The 19,687-nt window shown below is 34.7% G+C and overlaps 1 protein-coding gene across 2 annotated transcripts in view; it reads left to right on the top strand.

Moving 5' to 3' along the window:
* ROCK1 (Rho associated coiled-coil containing protein kinase 1) overlaps positions 1–19,687 on the top strand; it is a 143,780-nt gene that overhangs the window by 82,876 nt on the left and 41,217 nt on the right. Inside the window, exons 11-17 of one of the 2 annotated variants that reach the window (XM_069099750.1) lie at positions 1,426–1,492; positions 4,670–4,755; positions 5,674–5,722; positions 13,850–13,985; positions 14,980–15,071; positions 15,213–15,459; positions 18,649–18,755. In XM_069099750.1, coding sequence (XP_068955851.1) covers positions 1,426–1,492; positions 4,670–4,755; positions 5,674–5,722; positions 13,850–13,985; positions 14,980–15,071; positions 15,213–15,459; positions 18,649–18,755 — 784 coding nt within the window. Of the gene's footprint in view, positions 1–1,425; positions 1,493–4,666; positions 4,756–5,673; positions 5,723–13,849; positions 13,986–14,979; positions 15,072–15,212; positions 15,460–18,648; positions 18,756–19,687 lie in introns of both variants that reach the window. The other variant, XM_069099749.1, reaches the window with a different exon arrangement.

Genomic DNA, 19,687 nt, shown 5'->3' with positions numbered 1-19,687 from the left:
GTTCACTAAATAAAGTCAGCCTATATTGATCAGAGTATCATGAAGCTTATTTTTTAAACTTCCTCTCTGAAGTGAAATAGAACATAGTAAAGCCAGATACACTGTAATTGAGTTGAAAAAACTTTTACTGCTGATTTGTGACTTAGCCTTCACAGTGAAAAAATGTGAATAGCGTGCAGGCAGAAAGTTTGTTTTATATTTCCCTTTTTATTCTGGAATTTCTAACTATTCTATTCTCCTTCTCCAGAAAAATCCACTAAATGTACAAAACAAAATAAGGAAAAAAGCCTTTTTTGAAAAAGGAGAAAGAGGAAACTTAGTGCTTATAACTTCTTTGCATTTTCCATACTGTATTTAAAACTTTTTTTTTTCCCATGTGTTAGTTCACTAGAGAGACTTGGATAAACTTATTTCATAGAATCTTAGATTTGGTGGAGACTATGCTTTAGAAGGCATATAATAAAGATTCCATTGTATATCGGGATCCTGTCTGAATGATCCCTGACAGATTCTAGTTTAATATTTCCTGTGTCTATCTCTCAAAGCAGCTCCATGCCCTTTTTGTATATCTCTGTGTACTTGAAGTATATTACATCAACATCTGAGGGTTTCAAGGACTTTGAGTCTGATTGATACTTCCAGAGTTAACCAGAAACTTTTGTTGTATTATTTTTTTCCAGAATATTTGATATTCAGACAGGTTTGAGGTTACCATTTAAAGTTCCATGCCCCCTTCCCCTTCAAAGTTACAAGAATAAGTAATAACTGAAAATTTTGTTTTAGTACTAAGCGGTTAAGCAGGAAGTATTGGAAGTTTGGATTATTTTATTTTACTCGATGATAATAGATTGATAAAACATTTATTAAGGGGTTACTGTGTGCCTGGTGCTGTGTTAAACTCTGGCAGTAGAATTCCAAGCATATGAGACAGTCCCTGCCCTTAAGGAGCTTATATTCTAAAAGGAAAATAACACTTAAAGGGGAGCTGGAATCTGGAAGCAACACATGATGGCTTGATGTGGAAATGGCTAAGAATTGGTGTGAAAGCCTATTTCTGGGCAAGATAAAGGTAAAGTCCAACACTCAGAGAGGGAGAATCAGAGTAGTGTTCAAAATTGGAATTTGGAAGGGAAAGATTGAGAATGATAGCAAAGCAGCATGGTGAGGAGATGGTCAGGAAGTGAGGAAAGGTAATCAATATGTTAATGTCTGTGATATCAATTTCAGATAAAACTTTTAACTTTTGGTACCCCAATATATAAGGTATTATTATATTATATTTTAATTTTCATTTCTGTATCAATATATTTGTTTTTACATGATATCTTTGGTATGGTACTAAATATGTGGTAGGTTCAATTCTTGATCATTGAGACTGACTTCTAAAATAACCTTTAAAACCTTTCTTACACCCCTCTTTCCTAGATATTTATCTGTATCTTCAGCAAACCCTAATGATAATAGAGCCCCTTCCAATGTGGATAAGAGCTTGGTATGTATTTCCTTATGATCATTAGTTGGCTTTGGTTTGGGGTGGAAGTGGAAAGCACTCTTTCTATGGTTTAGACATGATTGAATGTGAACTAAGGTTATTGTTTCATGGTTAGGCAATTATTCAGTGAAAGTATGCTGTGAAACTTCTTTCCAAGGAATCCTTTTAATTCTAGGAGTTGAGAATCTGACAAGTCTAGTTCATTTAATTTGTCCTTTGAAACAAATACTGCGTTGGAAAGGTAATGTTAGCAAAAATAGTTCTTCCTAATGAATGGCCTATACAGTACAGAATAGCAAAGAAAGGAACTAACTTGTTAATATGCATGAGTGCAAATAGGAATTCTTTTTGTTAACGGGTATTTTTCAAAGGAATCTGAGGTGTGAATTACACTTACTTAGAGAACAGTTCTCCAGTAACCTTTTGTTCCTGTTCCTGCTATATTAGGAGCCTGTGGCTCATCAAACTTTTGTCAATAATAATGTCTATTAGCTGATAAGAGACAGCACATTTTTTTCTCAACCATGTTTAATTGTGTAATTCTTCCCTTTTTCCTTTATATTTTCCATCCAAAAATTAATTGAAGCATTTGACAGGGGAGATGGAATAAAGAAAAGCATAAAAGGTCTAGATCTTGATTTACTGTCCTTAGAGATCGACTTGTCCACCCCCTTTTTCAGGTGAGCAAACTGAGAGGTCCAGAGAAGTTAAGTGACTTGCTCAAGGCTACTCAGACAATATTGGCAGAATTGGAATTAAAACCTGTGTCTTTTTACTACTTCTAGTCTGCATTTCATTGTAGTGTACCATTTTTACTTCCCCATACAGTAGAACATTTAGTTACATAATAATTAGTGACAAAGCAAATGAGAATCTCTCTTCAAGAGGTTTAGAATTTAAAATACCTTGAGTCTACAAAAGATAGGATGAAATAACTGCTATCTGCTTATAAAGTTAAAGGCATACTGAAGTTTTAAATACTTAACGGAGCTACTTTGTCCGTGACCAGTTGTCTTCAGTGGTATATTTCACAGCTTACACTTCTTACCTTGAGCAAGTCACTTCAACTCTCTCAGCCTCAGTTTACTCATCTATGAGATGAGGATGATAATAGCACCTGCCTCTTAAGAGTTGTTGTAATTATCAAAGGAGATTTTATACGTGTGTGTGAGTGTGTCTCTACACACATATATGTGCATATATATGCATATGTTATATGTACATATAAATTGTGCATATATATTTGTTTTGTAAACACAAAGCAGTATATAAATGCTAGCCATAACCTTTCCCTCCCATCTCCCTCTCCTCTAGTTTCTCTTGATTTCTCTTTTCCAAGTTATCATATGTGTACTTCCTGATTTTTGTATTGTATCTGACTAATAAAATGTCAGGTCCTTGAAGACATAGATGATGCTGCAACTTAATTCAAAAATAAGAATTTTTGAAAGTCAGTTTCAGTTTTTCATATTTGGGAGAATAATAAAGTTTTCAAGTATTTTAATTGTTTTTACTCCAAGTTGCAAAAGGTACTGTGGTCTTAACACAGAGCTTGACCAATCCTGGGTACCAAAGTGCCTAGTAGTTTTCAGTGTAATCTCACCTAAAACTAGGGAAGAGTATATTTAACTGTTTTTATTGATGCTTGTTTTTACAATTCAGTCATTTCAAAATATATCCCTTCCCTTTCTCCCCGTCAGGGAACCATTCTTTGTAGCAAAGAATAAGGAAAAAAAAGAAAAAAATTTCAGAAAAATTCACCAAAATATCATTACCTGAGACTGACATAGCATATGCAGTATTTTATGCGCATAATTCTCTCCCTCTGCAAAGGAGAGAAATGCATTTTCTCAGATCTTTAGAGAATGTTATTTTATTCTTCCGGTTTGTGCATCTTTTCCTTACAGTAAATGAAAAGAGGACTGTGCCACTAGATTATGCCACTTGTTCTGGGCACAGGATTACCTACCAAGGGAGATCTTGAATTTCTTAGCTGTCATCATACTTTGTTTCAGCTTGGCCTCTACCTCTTGGTGATAGCTAAGTGGAAGAAATAGGTGGAGATCAAAGAAAAGAAGGGACCGCCTGAGCTTTTTGTCTGTTTATTATGTTTTTGTCTACTCATTTTGTAGCCCAGGAAGTACCGTCATGACATAATATAGTGACTTATTCCCTAATTGAGCCTTTCCATGGGTTCCTTGAATACCATTCTATACAGTGATCATAATTTGTGTCAGTCAAGTATCCCTTGGCAATGTCTTTGTTCCTTACTCTCATTGAAAGATATAAATTCATCTAGATAGGGGTTTTTAACCTTTTTAGTGTTGTACATTCCTTTGAAAGTCTAGTGAAGCCTATATGCATGCCTTCTCAGAATTTTAAAAATATTTTTAATTGCATAAAATACATAGATTACAAAGGAAATTTATTATATTGAAATACAAGCATCAGAATCTTTTTTCTTGAAATCACATTTGCCAGTGGATGCAAGATTAACAGCCCTTTATCTAGTGCCTAGATTTTTGGTGCCATTTTGATAGAATTTTGTTAAAGATGTTTAAGGGTTATGTTTCCATACTAACATGTTTAGATCTGAAAACATAGTAAGCCAAGTAAAATCCTCTGGAGCTCAGTACTTATGGTTGATAACATGTAATCTTTAGCTTTTCTAAGTGCCTTTTTAGTGTGATAATATTCTGTGTGAATGAACATGAGCTCATTTTTTTCTCTCAAAACAGGAACAAATTTGATTCTCAATGTAAGCTTTGTCTCTTTATATCATAGATATTTCACTACAAATTACAAATAAACATAACTACATTTATTTAAATATTAGTTTTTTATAAAAACTGACTGTTTTTTTTAGAATTCTCATTTGTCCATTAGTTTCAATATGCCTTACCCAACCAAAACTTCTATAAATTTTTTATAAAAGCAGAAAAGCTGGAAAATTTATTGATTTGAATTTCAGTTCTTCTCCTTATTGAAATAACCTTTTAACAGAACTGCAAAAAGTTAAATCTAAAAAGTAAGAAACAAAAAAGCAGAGAAAATTAGCCTCTAAATAATAGATATTTACCTTCATAAATTTGGTTCATTACTCTTAGGATGCTCTGTTTTTTGTAAAAAATGAATTTTTTCTCTAAAATGTAAAAAATTAATTATTCTCTAAAGCAGGAAAGTTTGCAAAACACAATCTATAAGCTAGAAGAACAACTGCATAATGAAATACAGTTAAAAGATGAAATGGAGCAAAAGTGCAGGTAAGACTAAACTTAACATATCTTACAGACTTTAAATTGTATAAGAGATGCTTATTTCAAAGCCTGTACTGTGTAAATACAATAAAATAAATACAATAAGCGTCATGGAAAGTGTTTGTAATCAATTTAAAGTTATGAAATGAATATTTGAAAGTTGCTTCTGTGAATATATGCACTTGAAGTATGTATACTTGAGAAGTGGAAATGAATATTTGCTTATATTGAAATTATGGTATTTTCTCCCAGTGATTTGAAATGCAGTTTCTTTTCCATAATATGACTCTCTAAAATTATCTACATGGTCTACACTGCACTGATCTACATGACATTTAGTATATTGACTGTTCAGTGTTGGTTGGAAGACTGAAGGAGCAAATTCAAAGAAACAATGTTTTTGTAAAATGGGCAATATCATTATAAGATTGGATTTAAATATATTTCTCATGTAGCTATGCTATTGAAACACCCTGTTTTCTGTTGTGGTCTTCAATAGCGTTAATGCTGTTTTTTCTAATGATTTAATTCTAGTATAATTCAAGGAAAGTGTGCATATTTGAGAGAAAAGATTTGAGGATTTTTACTTGTATTTTTTTAGTAACTACATAGTAGAGAACTTAGATGAACTATAAATGTTTCTTGGTTGACATAACCACAGCTTAGAATGATATCGTTATCATTGCAGGGCAGGATATTATTGGATAAATGAAATGCAGAGATAACCCAAAACCTTACTTTTGCCAGTATTTATTTGAAGTTTATCATTGATTTTTTTTTCCCCTTGCCCAATCCTCCATTCAAGTGACAATGATCAATGAAATAGTCAAAATGCAAATAACAAGAAGGGAGAGAGATTGATAATCAGTTTCCAGATAATCAAAAAGGGATTGTATTTTCATTATACCCAATTTTGTTTTGTAGAACTTCAAACATAAAACTAGACAAGATAATGAAAGAACTGGATGAAGAGGTGAGTTTTGGTTTCTTATCTTTAAAAATTTTTGAATGTGAAAATTTGTTTTGGTATCTCATAGCAGTATTTAACTTAAAGCTGACATATTGATACTAAATAGAAGGGTAGCTTATGGGGAAGCCTTGACCTTTTGACTCAAATTCACACTGTGAAATAGAGGGCTGGATTTTAAAGCATGTACTATGTAACTATGGGTCACAGAATATGTTTGTAATCAATAATTAATTCAAAGTTATGAAGTGAATATTTTGTATCATTTTAGTTCCCTGACCACTTCATTTCTTTAAAAAAAATTTTTTTAGGTCATTTTTCCCCTCCCCTGCTAGAAAAAAAGAAAAAAACAAAAAGAACAACCTTATAACAAATTTTTAACAAAGTCAGGAAAATAAATTCTTGTATTGGCCATATCAAAAAATGTATTTCTTATTTTGCACATTAGAATTATAACTTCTGTCAGGAGGTAGATAACATTTTATCGCTGGCACTATGGAATTATGCTTGGCAATTGTGTTGCTTAGTAGTGTTCTTGTATGTCTTCAGTTTTAGAATACTTGAAAACTTTAGCAGATTATGTATAAATTTCAGTTGAATAATAGGCAAGCGTGGCTACAGTTGAAAAAAATTCGAAATTACAGATGACTAGGGGGAGAGAGATAATTTAGAAATGAAAATAAAATAAAATTGAATAATTAAAAATTTTACAAAGGTTTAAACCCCAAAAGATGAATGTATTTGGAAGGGTGTAAACAATGATAAAGTGCTGTCATCCTCATAAGAGAAAAAGAAACACTCAGAATCTTAATGTTCTGATAGTTCATAAATAGAATTAAAATAGGACAAATATATTGGGGGTAGTTTCATTCTCTTTTGATGGGCATGGGAAGAAATTAGAAAAGAAGGGAATAGAATTTATCAGTTCTCATAGCTAAAGTATATGAAAAGAGCATAATAATATGTAAGAAGGGGTAGGAAAAGCAGATGTTCATAAACATCATCCCCTTTCTGTTTCTTCCTGCTGAGTTTTGTTGGTAGTTTCTGGAGATACAGTTAATTTGTGTGGATTTGTTTTGTATCTTGCAACTTTGCTCAAGTTAATGTTTCCATTTTTAAAAGATAGCTATTGGGTTCTTTAAGTAAATCTGTTTCTTCTTTGCCTGCATTTATTCCCTCAGATAATTTTTATTGTTCTAATTGTTGATGTGTTTGATTGTTTTTATAGTTTGCCTAGTTTTACACCATCCCTGCAGTGAATCTAACCTGGGTATTCTATACAATCTTTTTGATGTATTGCTATAACCTCTTTTCTAGTATTTTATTTGAATTTTTGTGTCTGTTTAATTTGAGGAACTTGTTTTCTGATTTTCTTTCTGTTTTGACTCTGATTTGATTGTTAGGATCGTGTTGTGTTATGGTAGACATTTAGTAGGATCTTATCTTTTCCTATTTTTGTGACTTTTTATTTCAATATGATATTGGAATCAGTTGTTTGGTGAACATTTGATAGAATTTACTCTTCTGGTCATTTTTTTTGAGAGTTAAAATAATGACTTGTTTAGTTTATTCTTTGGGATAAACTATGTAGGCTATTTATTTCTTGGGGTTTTGTTTTTTTTGGTTTGCAATTTGTATTTTTGTAAATATTCATCGATTTCATTTAAGTTTTATTGTTGTTCAGTTGTATTTCCATTGTGTTTGACTCTCCATGACCTCATTTGGGGTTTTCTTGGCAAAGATACTGGAGTGGTTTGCCATTTCCTTTTCCATCTCATTTTACAAATGAAGAAACTGAAGCAGACAGGGTTAAGTGACTGAGAACAGATTTGAAGTTGGATCTTCCTGACTCCAGGTCCAATGTTCTAACTACTGCATCACCTAGCTGCCCCTTCATCTAAATTACTGTTTTTTATTGAAATAGTTGACAAAAGTAGTTCCTAAGAAATTCATATATTGCTTCTTTAGGGAAAAAAAAAATTCTAGGTGACCTAAAGGACAATGGAGAATTATATAGTTCACATGAGGAGAGTGTAGCATCTTGACAGCAAAAAGTTACTCAGGAAAAGTAATATAAAGGTACTTTAGTACATCTGTGTAACTGGATAAAGAGAGAAGCTGATCTTGTAGTGAGAGCAAGGGATAACTAACAGGAAAGCCTTCATACTCCATTTGTGTCTATGCAGTGTCAGGAACTCTTGAGGAAGATACCTCCAACTCACACAATAAGACTCTATGGAAGGATTTATGGGAGAACACGGACAAGAGTCTCACAAGATGTGAAGGCAGGAGTGTGTTGTGTTCTCCAAATTTGGATGGGATCACATAACCATTAAAGTTGTAATCAAAATGTTTCTAGAGCACTTTACTATAAACAACTGTGAACTTTGTAGAATACATGTTACATTTATAGATGAGGAAACTGGCTGGATGATTATATGATTTGCCATAAAGTCATAGGTACCAAATATTTGAGTTAGTATTTTAAACCAATTTGAATCTGAAGCTTAAATCCACCATTTTCTGCTGCCTGTCAATAGTAGATGGTAATAGTGGTGAAAAGTGTATTGGAGGGATGGTAGAACAGACTTGAACCTCAGGAATGCAGAAGAGAGTGGGGTAAGAAGAAAATAGTACCATAAAATTAACTAATGGTACTTATATGAGCAAAAGTATTGGGGCGGCTAGGTGGCGCAGTGCATAGAGCACTGGCCCTGGAGTCAGGAGGACCTGAGTTCAAATCCGGCCTCAGACACTTGACACACTTACTAGCTGTGTGACTTTGGGCAAGTCACTTAATCCCAATTACCCTCCAAAAAGCAAAAAAAAAAAGAAAGAAAGAAAAAGTATTTTCAAATGGGAAAGGTTTTGGTATTTATGATTAATTTATTTCACCATGAACCTATAGTTAAAAGAATTAGATTTGGGGTGGCTAGGTTGGTACAGTGAATAGAGCACTGGCCCTGGAGTCAGGAGGACCTCAATTCAAATGTGGCCTCAGACACATAACACTTACTAGCCATGTGACCCTGGGCAAGTCACTTAACCCCAATTGCCCTGCCCTTCCCCCTCCAAAAAGCAAAATAAAAAGAATTAGATTGTAGGAAAAAGTAGTAATAAGTGCTGTTTGCGATTAGAAATAGTTATTTATAGGGCAATAAGACTGTGCCTCCATTTTTTTTTTTAGCCAATCTATGAAACATACTGACAGTATGCCTTTAAGAAACATACAAAAAGAAATGGGATTTACATGATAAGCCTTTTCAGTCGTGTCCAGTTCTTTTTGATCCCCATTTTGGGGTTTTCTTGGCAAAGATACTAGAGTGCTCTGCCATTTCCTTTTCTGACTCATTTTACAGATGAGAAAACTGAGGCAAACAGTGAGTTGCCCAGTTAGTAAGTGTCTGAGGACAGATTTAAATCCAGGTCTTGACTACCAGGTTTGACACTCTTATCCACTGCACCGTCTGGCTTCCCATACTGGCTTTGCATAGTGACGTTCTATTTATTTGCTTCCCTTTTAAAATATTTCCTTTTCTATTTTGGCTTCTTTCCTACCCCTAATTTCAGTGCTATGAGGTATCTTATACCACCATCTTTCTGGTCACCTAGGTTTGAAATACCAGATACTCATCCTCACTCTTTCTCATTCTGCATATTTCATCAGTTGCCAAATTTACTCATTCTACCTCTACAACCTTCTCTCATCTCTTTCCTCTTCCTTACATTCACACTACCACCAATATAGTTCAGGCCTTCATCACCTCACTCCAGAGTGAATGGTTATGGGGGATGGGGAGAGAGTAGCAAAGTCTAGATCCATTATTTGATAAGTATTGTGAGCTCTCTGGGAGCAAGCTTCATCTTTTAATGCAGATCAATGAATCTTAAAGTCTTAGAGTTGTCTGGAGGCACTGAGAGTATCCTCCACATGCCCCAGGGTCACATATCTAATATGTCTGAGGAGCTGATTTTTATTAGAAGCGGTCTTGAACCAAGTCTTCTTCACTCCAGGCTAGGCCATCTCCCTGTTTACTACACTATGCTACCTTTATCCACTTATAACCTTTTTTATTTCCACGGAAAATCTGAGTGTTCTAATTACAAAATTTGTTGATTTGAATGATTTGTTGATGCTGAATGAAAGTTCTTATATCTGTCTTTAGTATCATATTTATAGTTCCTGTAGTATAATTGTCAAATACAAGGGTGAAATATATTTTTACCTCTAAAGACAAATTATAATTTTTCACAGAAGAAAAAAGTTTCAATGCCATTTTTTTATTGTAGGCTGCTTCTTGTTGACTTTTGTTCCATAATTTGGTAGATGTTTTCCTGTTCTCCTTACTAGGTCTCAAGGGAGTGGGGGTAAACACTGCCAGTAACATCCCTTTTTTTCTGGTAGAGATTAGAATCAAAGAGCTTTTCCTGACTCAAAACAGAGGGAAAAAGAGAGTCTATAAAAAAAAATGGAATGGGAAAGAAGTTGTATCTTGATTCCTAGGATTTCTGACCTGAAGCATGAAGTCAGTGAGTAGACTCATACTGGATAACTGTCCAAGTGTTACCGCAAAAATACATATATATAAGGCCTTCCTCTTGCCTCTTAATAACATAAAGTTGGACATGCTTCCAAAAATCTTTACAAGAACGAAAGAAGTTATATAATATTTTCACTCTTAGAAACAACAAAAATAAGAGAATGCAAAGAATAAAATAGTGATGTGGAAATTATGAGGTAGTGGACATTGACGAAAAGGAGTGATACTGTTCTTTAAGCTTATTAAAAATCAGATAAACTCTTTGAAGAAAAATAGTAATTGAGTATCTTAAGAATTTTATTGGTAGTACATCAATATTCCTAATCTACATAATTTAAGATGTGCAAAGGCATGATATAGGAGTGATGATAACAGCTACTTTATCTAGCTGAGCCCCAGCACAAGCCAATGCACTTTTCATGTGATGTTAAAAATCTGTTTTCAGGAATTGCTAGGTACTGCACAAATTAAGCAAAATCAGTTAATACAACTTTCATCTCCCATCTATTTTAACTCTGTAATATCTATTACTCTGCCCAATATAACTGCTGTGAAATGGTGGTAGAACCTTTGTGTGGCGTAGGTGCTTCCTTTTTTTGGGAAGAGAACTGTTTATTTATGTTTAACAAATACATGGACAACAGAAAGGCATTTAATAACCAAATTTTTCTCCTTCCTATCCCAGTCCCAAACCCAAACCCCTACCCCTGAATCAGAACACAAGAAAAACAAAACCATTATTACAAATACTTAGTCAAACAAAATAAGACAAATGCTTGGGTCACTGTAGCAGCCATCCTAGCATACCCAGGATGGCTGCTAGCACGGGTTCTTTGATCTGCTTTTCTGAAGGAAAGCAGCTCAAAAAGGAGTTAACAATCTTACTTTAATCAAAATTTACCTAGTTCAGGGGCAAAAGTCAGCACCCTGAACTTCAGAGAATACAATCAGAAGTTAAAAGCAGACAGAAATACAGACAGAGAAACATGCCAGCAGACAGGGCTTCCAGCTGTCTGGCTGTTACATCCATAACTAGTTAGTTACCAGAGAGGGAAGCACCAGCACCTTGGGGGGGGGGGGGGGGGGAGAACAGCTGTCCGGAGTCTCATCTGGCCAAATCATACAACTCTTGCCCTGTGTGAGCTGCAAAGTAAAACCTCTTGCATCAGGGTAAACATAGCCTTCTCCAGGGTCAGAGAACATCACCATCGTAGTGACGCACTGCCCAATCACAAAGTAACAAGGTGTGGGTGTTCCTGAAAAACAAGTTTCCCACCACAGGCTCCATGTGACCACATGCAGCCTATTAGGGGGCAGAGTATATTTTCTAATCAGGGAAAGTCCTCAAATTCATTTAAACCTATAGGGGCAAGAAAGATCTTCAAATTCCCTTATCATTACGTCATGTCCAAAAATATGTCTCATTTTGAACTCTTGAGTCCTTCACTTTTTTTTTTCTTTTTTCTTCTTGCTTTTTGGAGAGCTATTGGGGTTAAGTGATTTGCCCAAAGTCACACAGCTAGTAAATGTGTCAAGTGTCTTTTTTTTAATATTCTTGCTTCATCTCTTCCAAGAATTCTAATTGAATTTGTGACCAAACTGTTTTTCTTTGATGCTTTCATTCTTTTCTTCTGGATTTGTATCACAAGCATCCCTGTCATTACAGTAGATTTTTATGATGGGACTCTAATTTTTGTTTACTCAGTCTTCCAACCTGCTTCTTGACTTTGGATCTGGATTGGTTCTGCTATTGCTTTCTTGAAGTGTTAAGTTTTATGTTATTCTAGGCTCTGAGGGACAGCTGATGCCAGAGACCTGTAAGCTTTCATTGCTGACTAAGTATTCTGATCCAGGGCAAAATCTTGATTGCTGCCCCCTTGGTCTGAACTCTTTGAATTCCTGACTTGGGTTTGGGTCTAAGTAACAGCAGACTGCCACTGATAGTCCCTGTCAGCCATTTGGGAAGCTCTTTTTGACCTGGGATTCCTTCCCTGATTCTTCTTCTGCAAGCATCTTGACTGGGCTAGAAGCTAGAACTGAGACTCCTTTCTCTTTCCAAGGATTTGAGCTACTCGCTTCTGAACTTGTTCCTTCTCAATATACTATTCAGTGCTTTTCTGTTGTTCCTTACCAAAATTCTTCCTCCCTGGATCTGGGACCTAGGACTATGTAGTAAGCAACAAAACTGTCAGTTAGTACCTGTCCATATTACTATCCTGGAACGGGTCTGGGAGTGCCAAGGTTTGAGCCTGAGACTTCCTCTTGCCCCAGTGCACAGCCTTTCCTTGGGTACTTTGATTCCCCTATCAGGATTCAGTCTGGTGTCCTTTCTAGGTCCGTTTGGAAGAGCTGAGGCAGGTACAGGAGGTGGAGGGGAGAGAAGTGTGTTGTACTGCTTCCTGCTACTAGGACGTGTTAGCTTCCAGGCTCTCACTCTTTATGCTTCTCAAACGTGTTTTAGGTTCCTTAAGTTTCTGTTGCTTGTGAAAGTAATTGGTCTGTTTAAAATGGTACCGCATCAAGAAATAAACATTTAAAGAAGTAGAATGTCTCAATCCAAGCACACTTTCAGATGTCAGAAGTCCATTATGAGATTATTCATTAGAATAGGTTACTAGTAGTGATAGCTCAGAACATAAAACTGATGAGAGTGAATTTGATGTGGCAAAAAATTATACCTCATTTTTCCTCCTCGGTTCCTTTGTTTTTTGCATCTGAGTAATGGGACATTGAGTACAGAAAATATAGTAACTTTGTTTTACTGTAATTTTGATTTCTACTCCAATTATCAAGTTTTTGTCTGCTTAGAAACTGGCAAAGAAAACTAAGATGTGCTATTGATTTAAATTTAGCAATTTTTAGCTCATTTTGTAACACATTTGATGAATAATTAAATTACTAATTTAATTTACTTTTTATTTATCCAGTAAATTTGGAATTATTGTCTTGATTAAAATGATGCTTTTAAATTTAATATGCCAAACAATTTTGTGAGCAAAAAAAGGTAACATATTTTTCATGTTTTTATATCAACACTCTACGTCTATAGAGATCACTAAAAGTAATAAACATTTCACATATTTCCATTTTCTCCTAAATTCAAGAAAAAATAGAAAAATAGTTAAAAGATTTTCCTCCTATAACTACAGAATTTTCAGGAGGTTTTACTTATAATGGTGAAATTCTCTGCATCATGAGGCAGATAGGCAACTCAGTGTTACAGAGTTCCAGTTATTCTAAAGTTCTTTCTAAAATTTTTGTAAAAAATAACAAAACCAAACCTTTCTCTTTGGCTTCTTAGTGTCTTAGAATCATTAATAGACTTTTTTAAGGCTGCCTTCAAAAAAAATTTATTTTTTTTTTTTTGCTTTTTGGAGGGGGGAGGGCAGGGTAATTGGGGTTAAGTGACTTGTCCAAGGTCACATGGCTAGTAAGTGTTAAGTGTCTGAGGCCGGATTTGAATTCAGGTCCTCCTGACTCCAGGGCCGGTGCTCTACTCACTATGCCACTAGCTACCCCCAACCTTCAAAAAATTTTAAAGAAGATTAGAATGGCAATAAGGTAAGGAATCTATTAATATTTCTTATTTCAGGGAAATCAAAGAAAAAATTTAGAATCCACAGTGTCTCAGATTGAAAAAGAGAAAATGTTGCTGCAGCACAGAGTTAATGAGTACCAAAGAAAAATAGAACAGGAGAATGAGAAGAGGCGGAATGTTGAAAATGAGGGTAAGTGGCAGTTTTGGGATTCAACTGTGGTTAAAGATCTGTGCCATGAGACTGTATTTTAGAAGAAGATGTTCATTGTGGTTCAAAAGATGCCCAGGATGAATTAAGTTTATGTAGAAGTCTTCTTTTAGCAAGGCACTTAAATGCTAGTTGATAGATTTAACAAAATTGTGGTGTATTTTGGTTCTAATATTAAAAATTGAGACAACTATTAGAGTTTAGGAAAATTTGTGAGTATTAGTGGTTAAAAATTTTAAAGTGATGGTAGATGGGGAGGGAAGATTGGGGAAGAGGGTAGTTAGAAGCAAACACTTTTGAAAAGGGACAGGGTCAAAGGAGAAAATAGAATAGGTGGGGGGTGGAATAGGATGGAGGGAAATATAGTTAGTCTTTCACAGTATAACTACTATGGAAACGTTTCGTGTAACTACACATGTACAACCTATATTGAATTGCTTGTCTTCCCAGTGGGGGTGGGTAAGGAGGGAAGAAGGGAAAGAATCTGGAAATCAAAGATTTAAAAACAAATGTTAAAAAAATTTTTTGTATTACATGCAACTGGGAAGTAAGATATACAGGCACTAGGGTATAGAAATCCATCTTTCCCTGCTAGAAAATTGGGGGTGGGGGAGGATATAAGAGAGAGCAGATTAAAGGAAGGAATATTCAGTAGGTTTCCTAGGGGTAAGGGTTAGGGAGAAGATGGGGAGAAATTTTGTAACTCAAAATCTTGTGGAAATGATTATTGAAAACTAAAAATAAATAAAAGATTTTTTCTAAATTTAAAAATGATAAAATGTATACTGTAGCTGTATAATTAAGAATCAGTTTTTAGTTTTACATTGTGACATCAAGATCCTTTGGCTTGAAGACTTGATAAAGGAACACTAATATGGATGAATTTATCACTCTTGGCTGTATTTGCTACTTTTAAAAAGAATTTAGCATTATTTTTCTGAGAGAAATTTTAAAATATTATGTTCATTTTTTCTAGTTTCTACATTAAAAGATCAGTTGGATGACCTGAAGAAAATTAGTCAGAACTCTCAGCTTACAAATGAGAAAATGGCACAGTTACAGAAGCAAGTAAGACTTCTTTTTACTCTCAACTTTTCTTTTGGTGTTCTGGTTTTAATTTTTAATTAATTTAGTAAATTTTAATTAAACCAAAGTTTTGTGGTTCTGATCATACTTTAGCCAAAGACCCATTTGTCTCTTTCCTAATAGCTAAAAGAAGCCAATGACTTACTGAGGACAGAATCAGATACAGCAGCAAGACTAAGAAAGAGCCACACAGAATTGAGTAAGTCAGTAAGTCAATTAGAGTCCCTGAACAGAGAATTGCAAGAGCGAAACAGAATTTTAGAGACAACCAAATCTCAAGTGGACAAGGATTATTACCAGCTTCAGGCTGCATTGGAAGCTGAACGAAGAGATCGAAGTCATGGATCTGAAATGATTGGAGATCTCCAAGGTAAAGTTTTCAGTAAAAGTACTGATCCAAATACTTTGGTGAAACCAGTAGTGGGTACAGTTTAATTTCTTTCAAAGTAATTAATTCCTTACTTGACTTTTACTTCTTAAATACACAAAGAGTCTTTGATCTTTATCAGCTTGGAGGAGTTCTTAGTATTGTAACTCCCTCCACCAATGCAAGTTGCAGTTCTTAGTAGATATATGTTAGAGAGTTACCTGAAGCACAGGAAGTAATGCACCCCTGGGATCACAGCTAAGAATGTCAAGGCAGCATTTAAGTCCCAACTTTTTCTGACTCCAAACTCAGCACTCAAGTATACTCAAAGCATAATGCCACTGCCACTTCTTAAAATATTTTAATTTTTAAAAATTTACTTTACCTTCATTAGGGTAAGTAAAACCCAGAAGGTAGACAAATGAAAAATACATGGCTTTATGGATGAGGAAACTACAGAACAGAAACAAGATTAGAATCAGGAACTGTAGTGTGTCACCAAGGAGTGTCACCCACCTAGGGAATAAGGACTGATAATGGCTTTATGTCCTATGCTATATCTGCAAGAATGAGAAGGTAGATGTTGAAGTATAGCCTTTGTACACAGACACTAATATTTGGGAAGGACTGTGCTAAAGGTATTCATGAAATTCTATGTGAGTTTGCAAGGATGAGGGAGTGTAAGTTCTAGAAGTGCTAGTTTAGGATTAGAAACAAAATGTCATCTGCCCCAGATATATCTGACTTTGTTTGCCCAGCTCTTCCCCACGTGGCAGATATAGGCAAATATGGCTGTAGCAAAACAACACACAGTTTAAAAGGGATTTTTGATCCTTAATGATGATATGGAAGCATAGGTAAGGTGTCAAAGTTAGGTTTGGTATTAAACTCTCTAGTTCCATGGAAAAAAATCACTGGGGTAAATTGTGTTGTAAAAAAAGTTCTTCAAGAGCAGAAATGTCTTACCATTTCACCTGCCAAAATGCCTAACAAAGTATTTAAGTACTAATTAAATTTAATTTCTGTGGTTATGGAAGCAGAAAAAATAGGGCATTCCATTGATTATGAAGTTATCACAGCAAACTGGATCATTTTCAGGGCACAGGTTTAAAATATCCCAGGGTATAGCAAGAGAAAATCAGCTCCATTATACTGTCACAATATGATGCTTGACACCTTAAAATTATCACAATAATAATCTACTAGGTACATTTTGTGTTACCTTGGAACCAATGAGAAGTGTAAACTTTATGCATCAAAAAGCCAAGGGGATTTTTTTACCATTTGCTTGACTCACCTCTGATTAAAGGCTGGTCTTTAGATAACAGAGAGAATATATTGAGTATTTATTTACATGGTTTTATAATGAATCAGTTCTCTAAAGACTGACATAAGTTTACTTTGTTATGTCTGATATGTACAAAGCTTAGATATGTCCCCTGCTCTGATGGAGTGCAAAGTGTGGTTTGTACTAAGTAGTGTACAAGAAGTGTACTAAGTAGTGTACAAAGAGAACTGCTTTAGGGGCGGTCAGGTGGCTCAGCGTGTAAGAGCACCGGCTCCAGTGTTGGGATGACCTGGATATTAAATCCCGGGCTCAGATACTCAGCACCACACCCAGAAATAACTGGCCGTGTAACCTTGAGCAAGTTACTTAACCCCGATTGCTTTAAAAAAAAAAGAGAGAGAGCTGCTTTTAGAGTCAGAAAAGCCTGAGTTCAGGGCCCAGTTCTACTATTTACTAGTAATGAGGAGCTTAACCTTTCTGCATCTCACTTTTTCCCCCTCTAAAAATGGAGAAAGACCTACTGCACAGAGTTTTAAGGAAATTATAGGCCATAAAATATTATATGGCGATACAAATATGTTTGGCAGGAAACATTTCAAAATTGGGAAATAGTAAGTTGGATAGGCTTTAAATTAGACAAAGACACAAATTAACTTCTTGGTCGGTTACAGAAAATAAAACAAAAAAGTCATTCATGACATTAATACTTATTTTCCCAGAAGTTTCCTAGAAGGGTTCTTAATATAGGCCTTATTGCTTACTTAAAGAATGTCCATGAGATAGGTGACCATAATATTCTTTCATCATTTTAGTTCTACTTCAAAACTTTTAAAATGGTAGTCTTTTCAAAAATAACTTGATTTTGTGATTGATCATGATTTCCTTTAATAAATGCTTACTGATTAATTAAAAATCCCTCCTTAGTATATCAGCTCTTTTCAGCCAGTGCACATATTCACCTAACCCTGGCTTTGTCCTTCTCTGTATAATCTAATCTTTGGATATTTACTGTAATTTGTTGTTTTCCTGATATCACAAAATAGACATTTCTGTTTTTAGAACCAAGAGTTAGCATAGGCTGAAAACAAAAAAATAATACAGCCATTTGTGTGTGTGTGTGTGTGTGTGTGTGTGGAATACCTTAAATCAAGGTCATTACATAAGAAGGGATTGTTAAAGAAAGGGATCGTTTGTCTTTTATACTACAAAAAAGTAAAATCTAGGAAGAAATGGAAAAGACAGAATTTAAGTCACTACCACTTGTTAGAAGACAAAGAGGAGGTAAGAGAAAAGAAATGTGACATTAACATGGCTCTTCACCTTCCCTCTCAGTGCCAGCTGTCCCCATACCTGCCGTGGACCTTCTACACACCTGGGCTTCTCCCTCCTCCCAAATTATCTTGTCCCTATTTTTATGTGTGTGTGTGTGTGTGTGTGCGCGTGTGTGTGCATATGTTGTCTTATCCTTCTAGACTATAAAACCATGGAGGTCAAGAACTGTTACATTTCTCTGTGTTCCCAGGATCTAGCCCAATGCCTGGCACATTGTAGATACTTAGTAATTGTTTGGTGGTTGATTACTGTATATAAAGCACTTTGTATTCATTAAGCCCTGTATGAAAGTAACTTACTGTTTTTATGTGGTTTTTACTCTATAATCTGTAGGAAACCTCAGATTAACAGGTTCAGAAAAGCTATGAGAGAAATTTACCTGTAGAAATAGATAAGCTAATATTAGGTGATACATGTTCTAGTAATTTTGGTTGTTTTTTTGTTTTGTTTTACATTTATAGCTCCCAAACTGCATTTGTATTAGGGATATTTTCTGCTTCAGATTCATCTGGATGAGAAACAAAGCAAAAATTTATGCTGTCCAGAATATTTATGTTTTTTTCTCTTGTTAGCTCGAATTACATCTTTACAAGAGGAAATGAAACATCTTAAACATAATCTTGAAAGAGTGGAAGGGGAAAGAAAAGAGGCTCAAGACATGCTTAATCATTCAGAAAAGGTATAGAAGGAAGTATCTCACTTTGTTTCTGGAGATAATATTAATAGATTAAGAACATGTTTTTGATATTGCTATTTTTAAAAATAGTAACTTCCTAAAATGTAAATATTTAATTCTGTGAAAGGGAAGAATTAAATAATTTGTTGTTCTGTATTTTAAATTTAAAATGTTTTTGTATCATATAGAGATGTTTTATTGGTCAAGTTTTTAAAATGTGAGTGGGAGGAAAAAGTGCTTCAAGTAAGGAATTATGTCATATGTCAAAGGGGTGTGTGTGTGAGAGCCTGAGGGAGAAGCAGAAGTAAAAATGCCTAGTAATTGAAAATATTTAGGATTTCCCTATCTTGCAAATTTCAAGATTTTTGGTTGTTGTTTCCTGGTTTTCTAGCAAAGAGAACAACCAGCTGCTGCATATCCATCTCAGTGCAATGTGTGTTATCCCTATGACATCTTTACCCCCTGCCCACTTCCCACCAGGATTGTGAGTTCACTAGAACCTCAGGTGTCCAGATGACTTTGCCTAGTAATGGAAGAGAGAAGAAATAGAGAATATAACTGGTTAAAGTTAGAGATACCAGAAATTAGGGTTAGGTTAGATTGAGGAAATATTTCTCAATGGGTGTAAATCGTTTTCATGTCCAAAGAAGAATGGCAAGTTTTTCAGTGATACTATTTGCTTCTCTTCTGTCAGAACATAGAAATAATTGTGGTATTCATTTTTTTCCAGCTGTGAATCTTCTTGTTGTTCTTTAAACCCCTAAGAACATTTCTGTGCAAATAGGTGACTATTTCAGAGGACCCCGAAAAAAAATTTTGATTTTTTTTTTATTGATAATGTTAATTGGGAGCTGTTTTGAGGAAGGAAAAATATCTAATTAAATATGCTATCATTATTTCATATCACTAATCATTATTAGTGGCAATTTTTATTT

Source organism: Petaurus breviceps, unplaced genomic scaffold, assembly GCF_028583685.1.
Source record: "Petaurus breviceps papuanus isolate PSGF00001 unplaced genomic scaffold, PetGlider_PUasm1.0 38, whole genome shotgun sequence".
Classification (NCBI taxonomy): Eukaryota; Metazoa; Chordata; class Mammalia; order Diprotodontia; family Petauridae; genus Petaurus; species Petaurus breviceps.
This window is presented reverse-complemented; position numbering and strand designations above follow the sequence as displayed.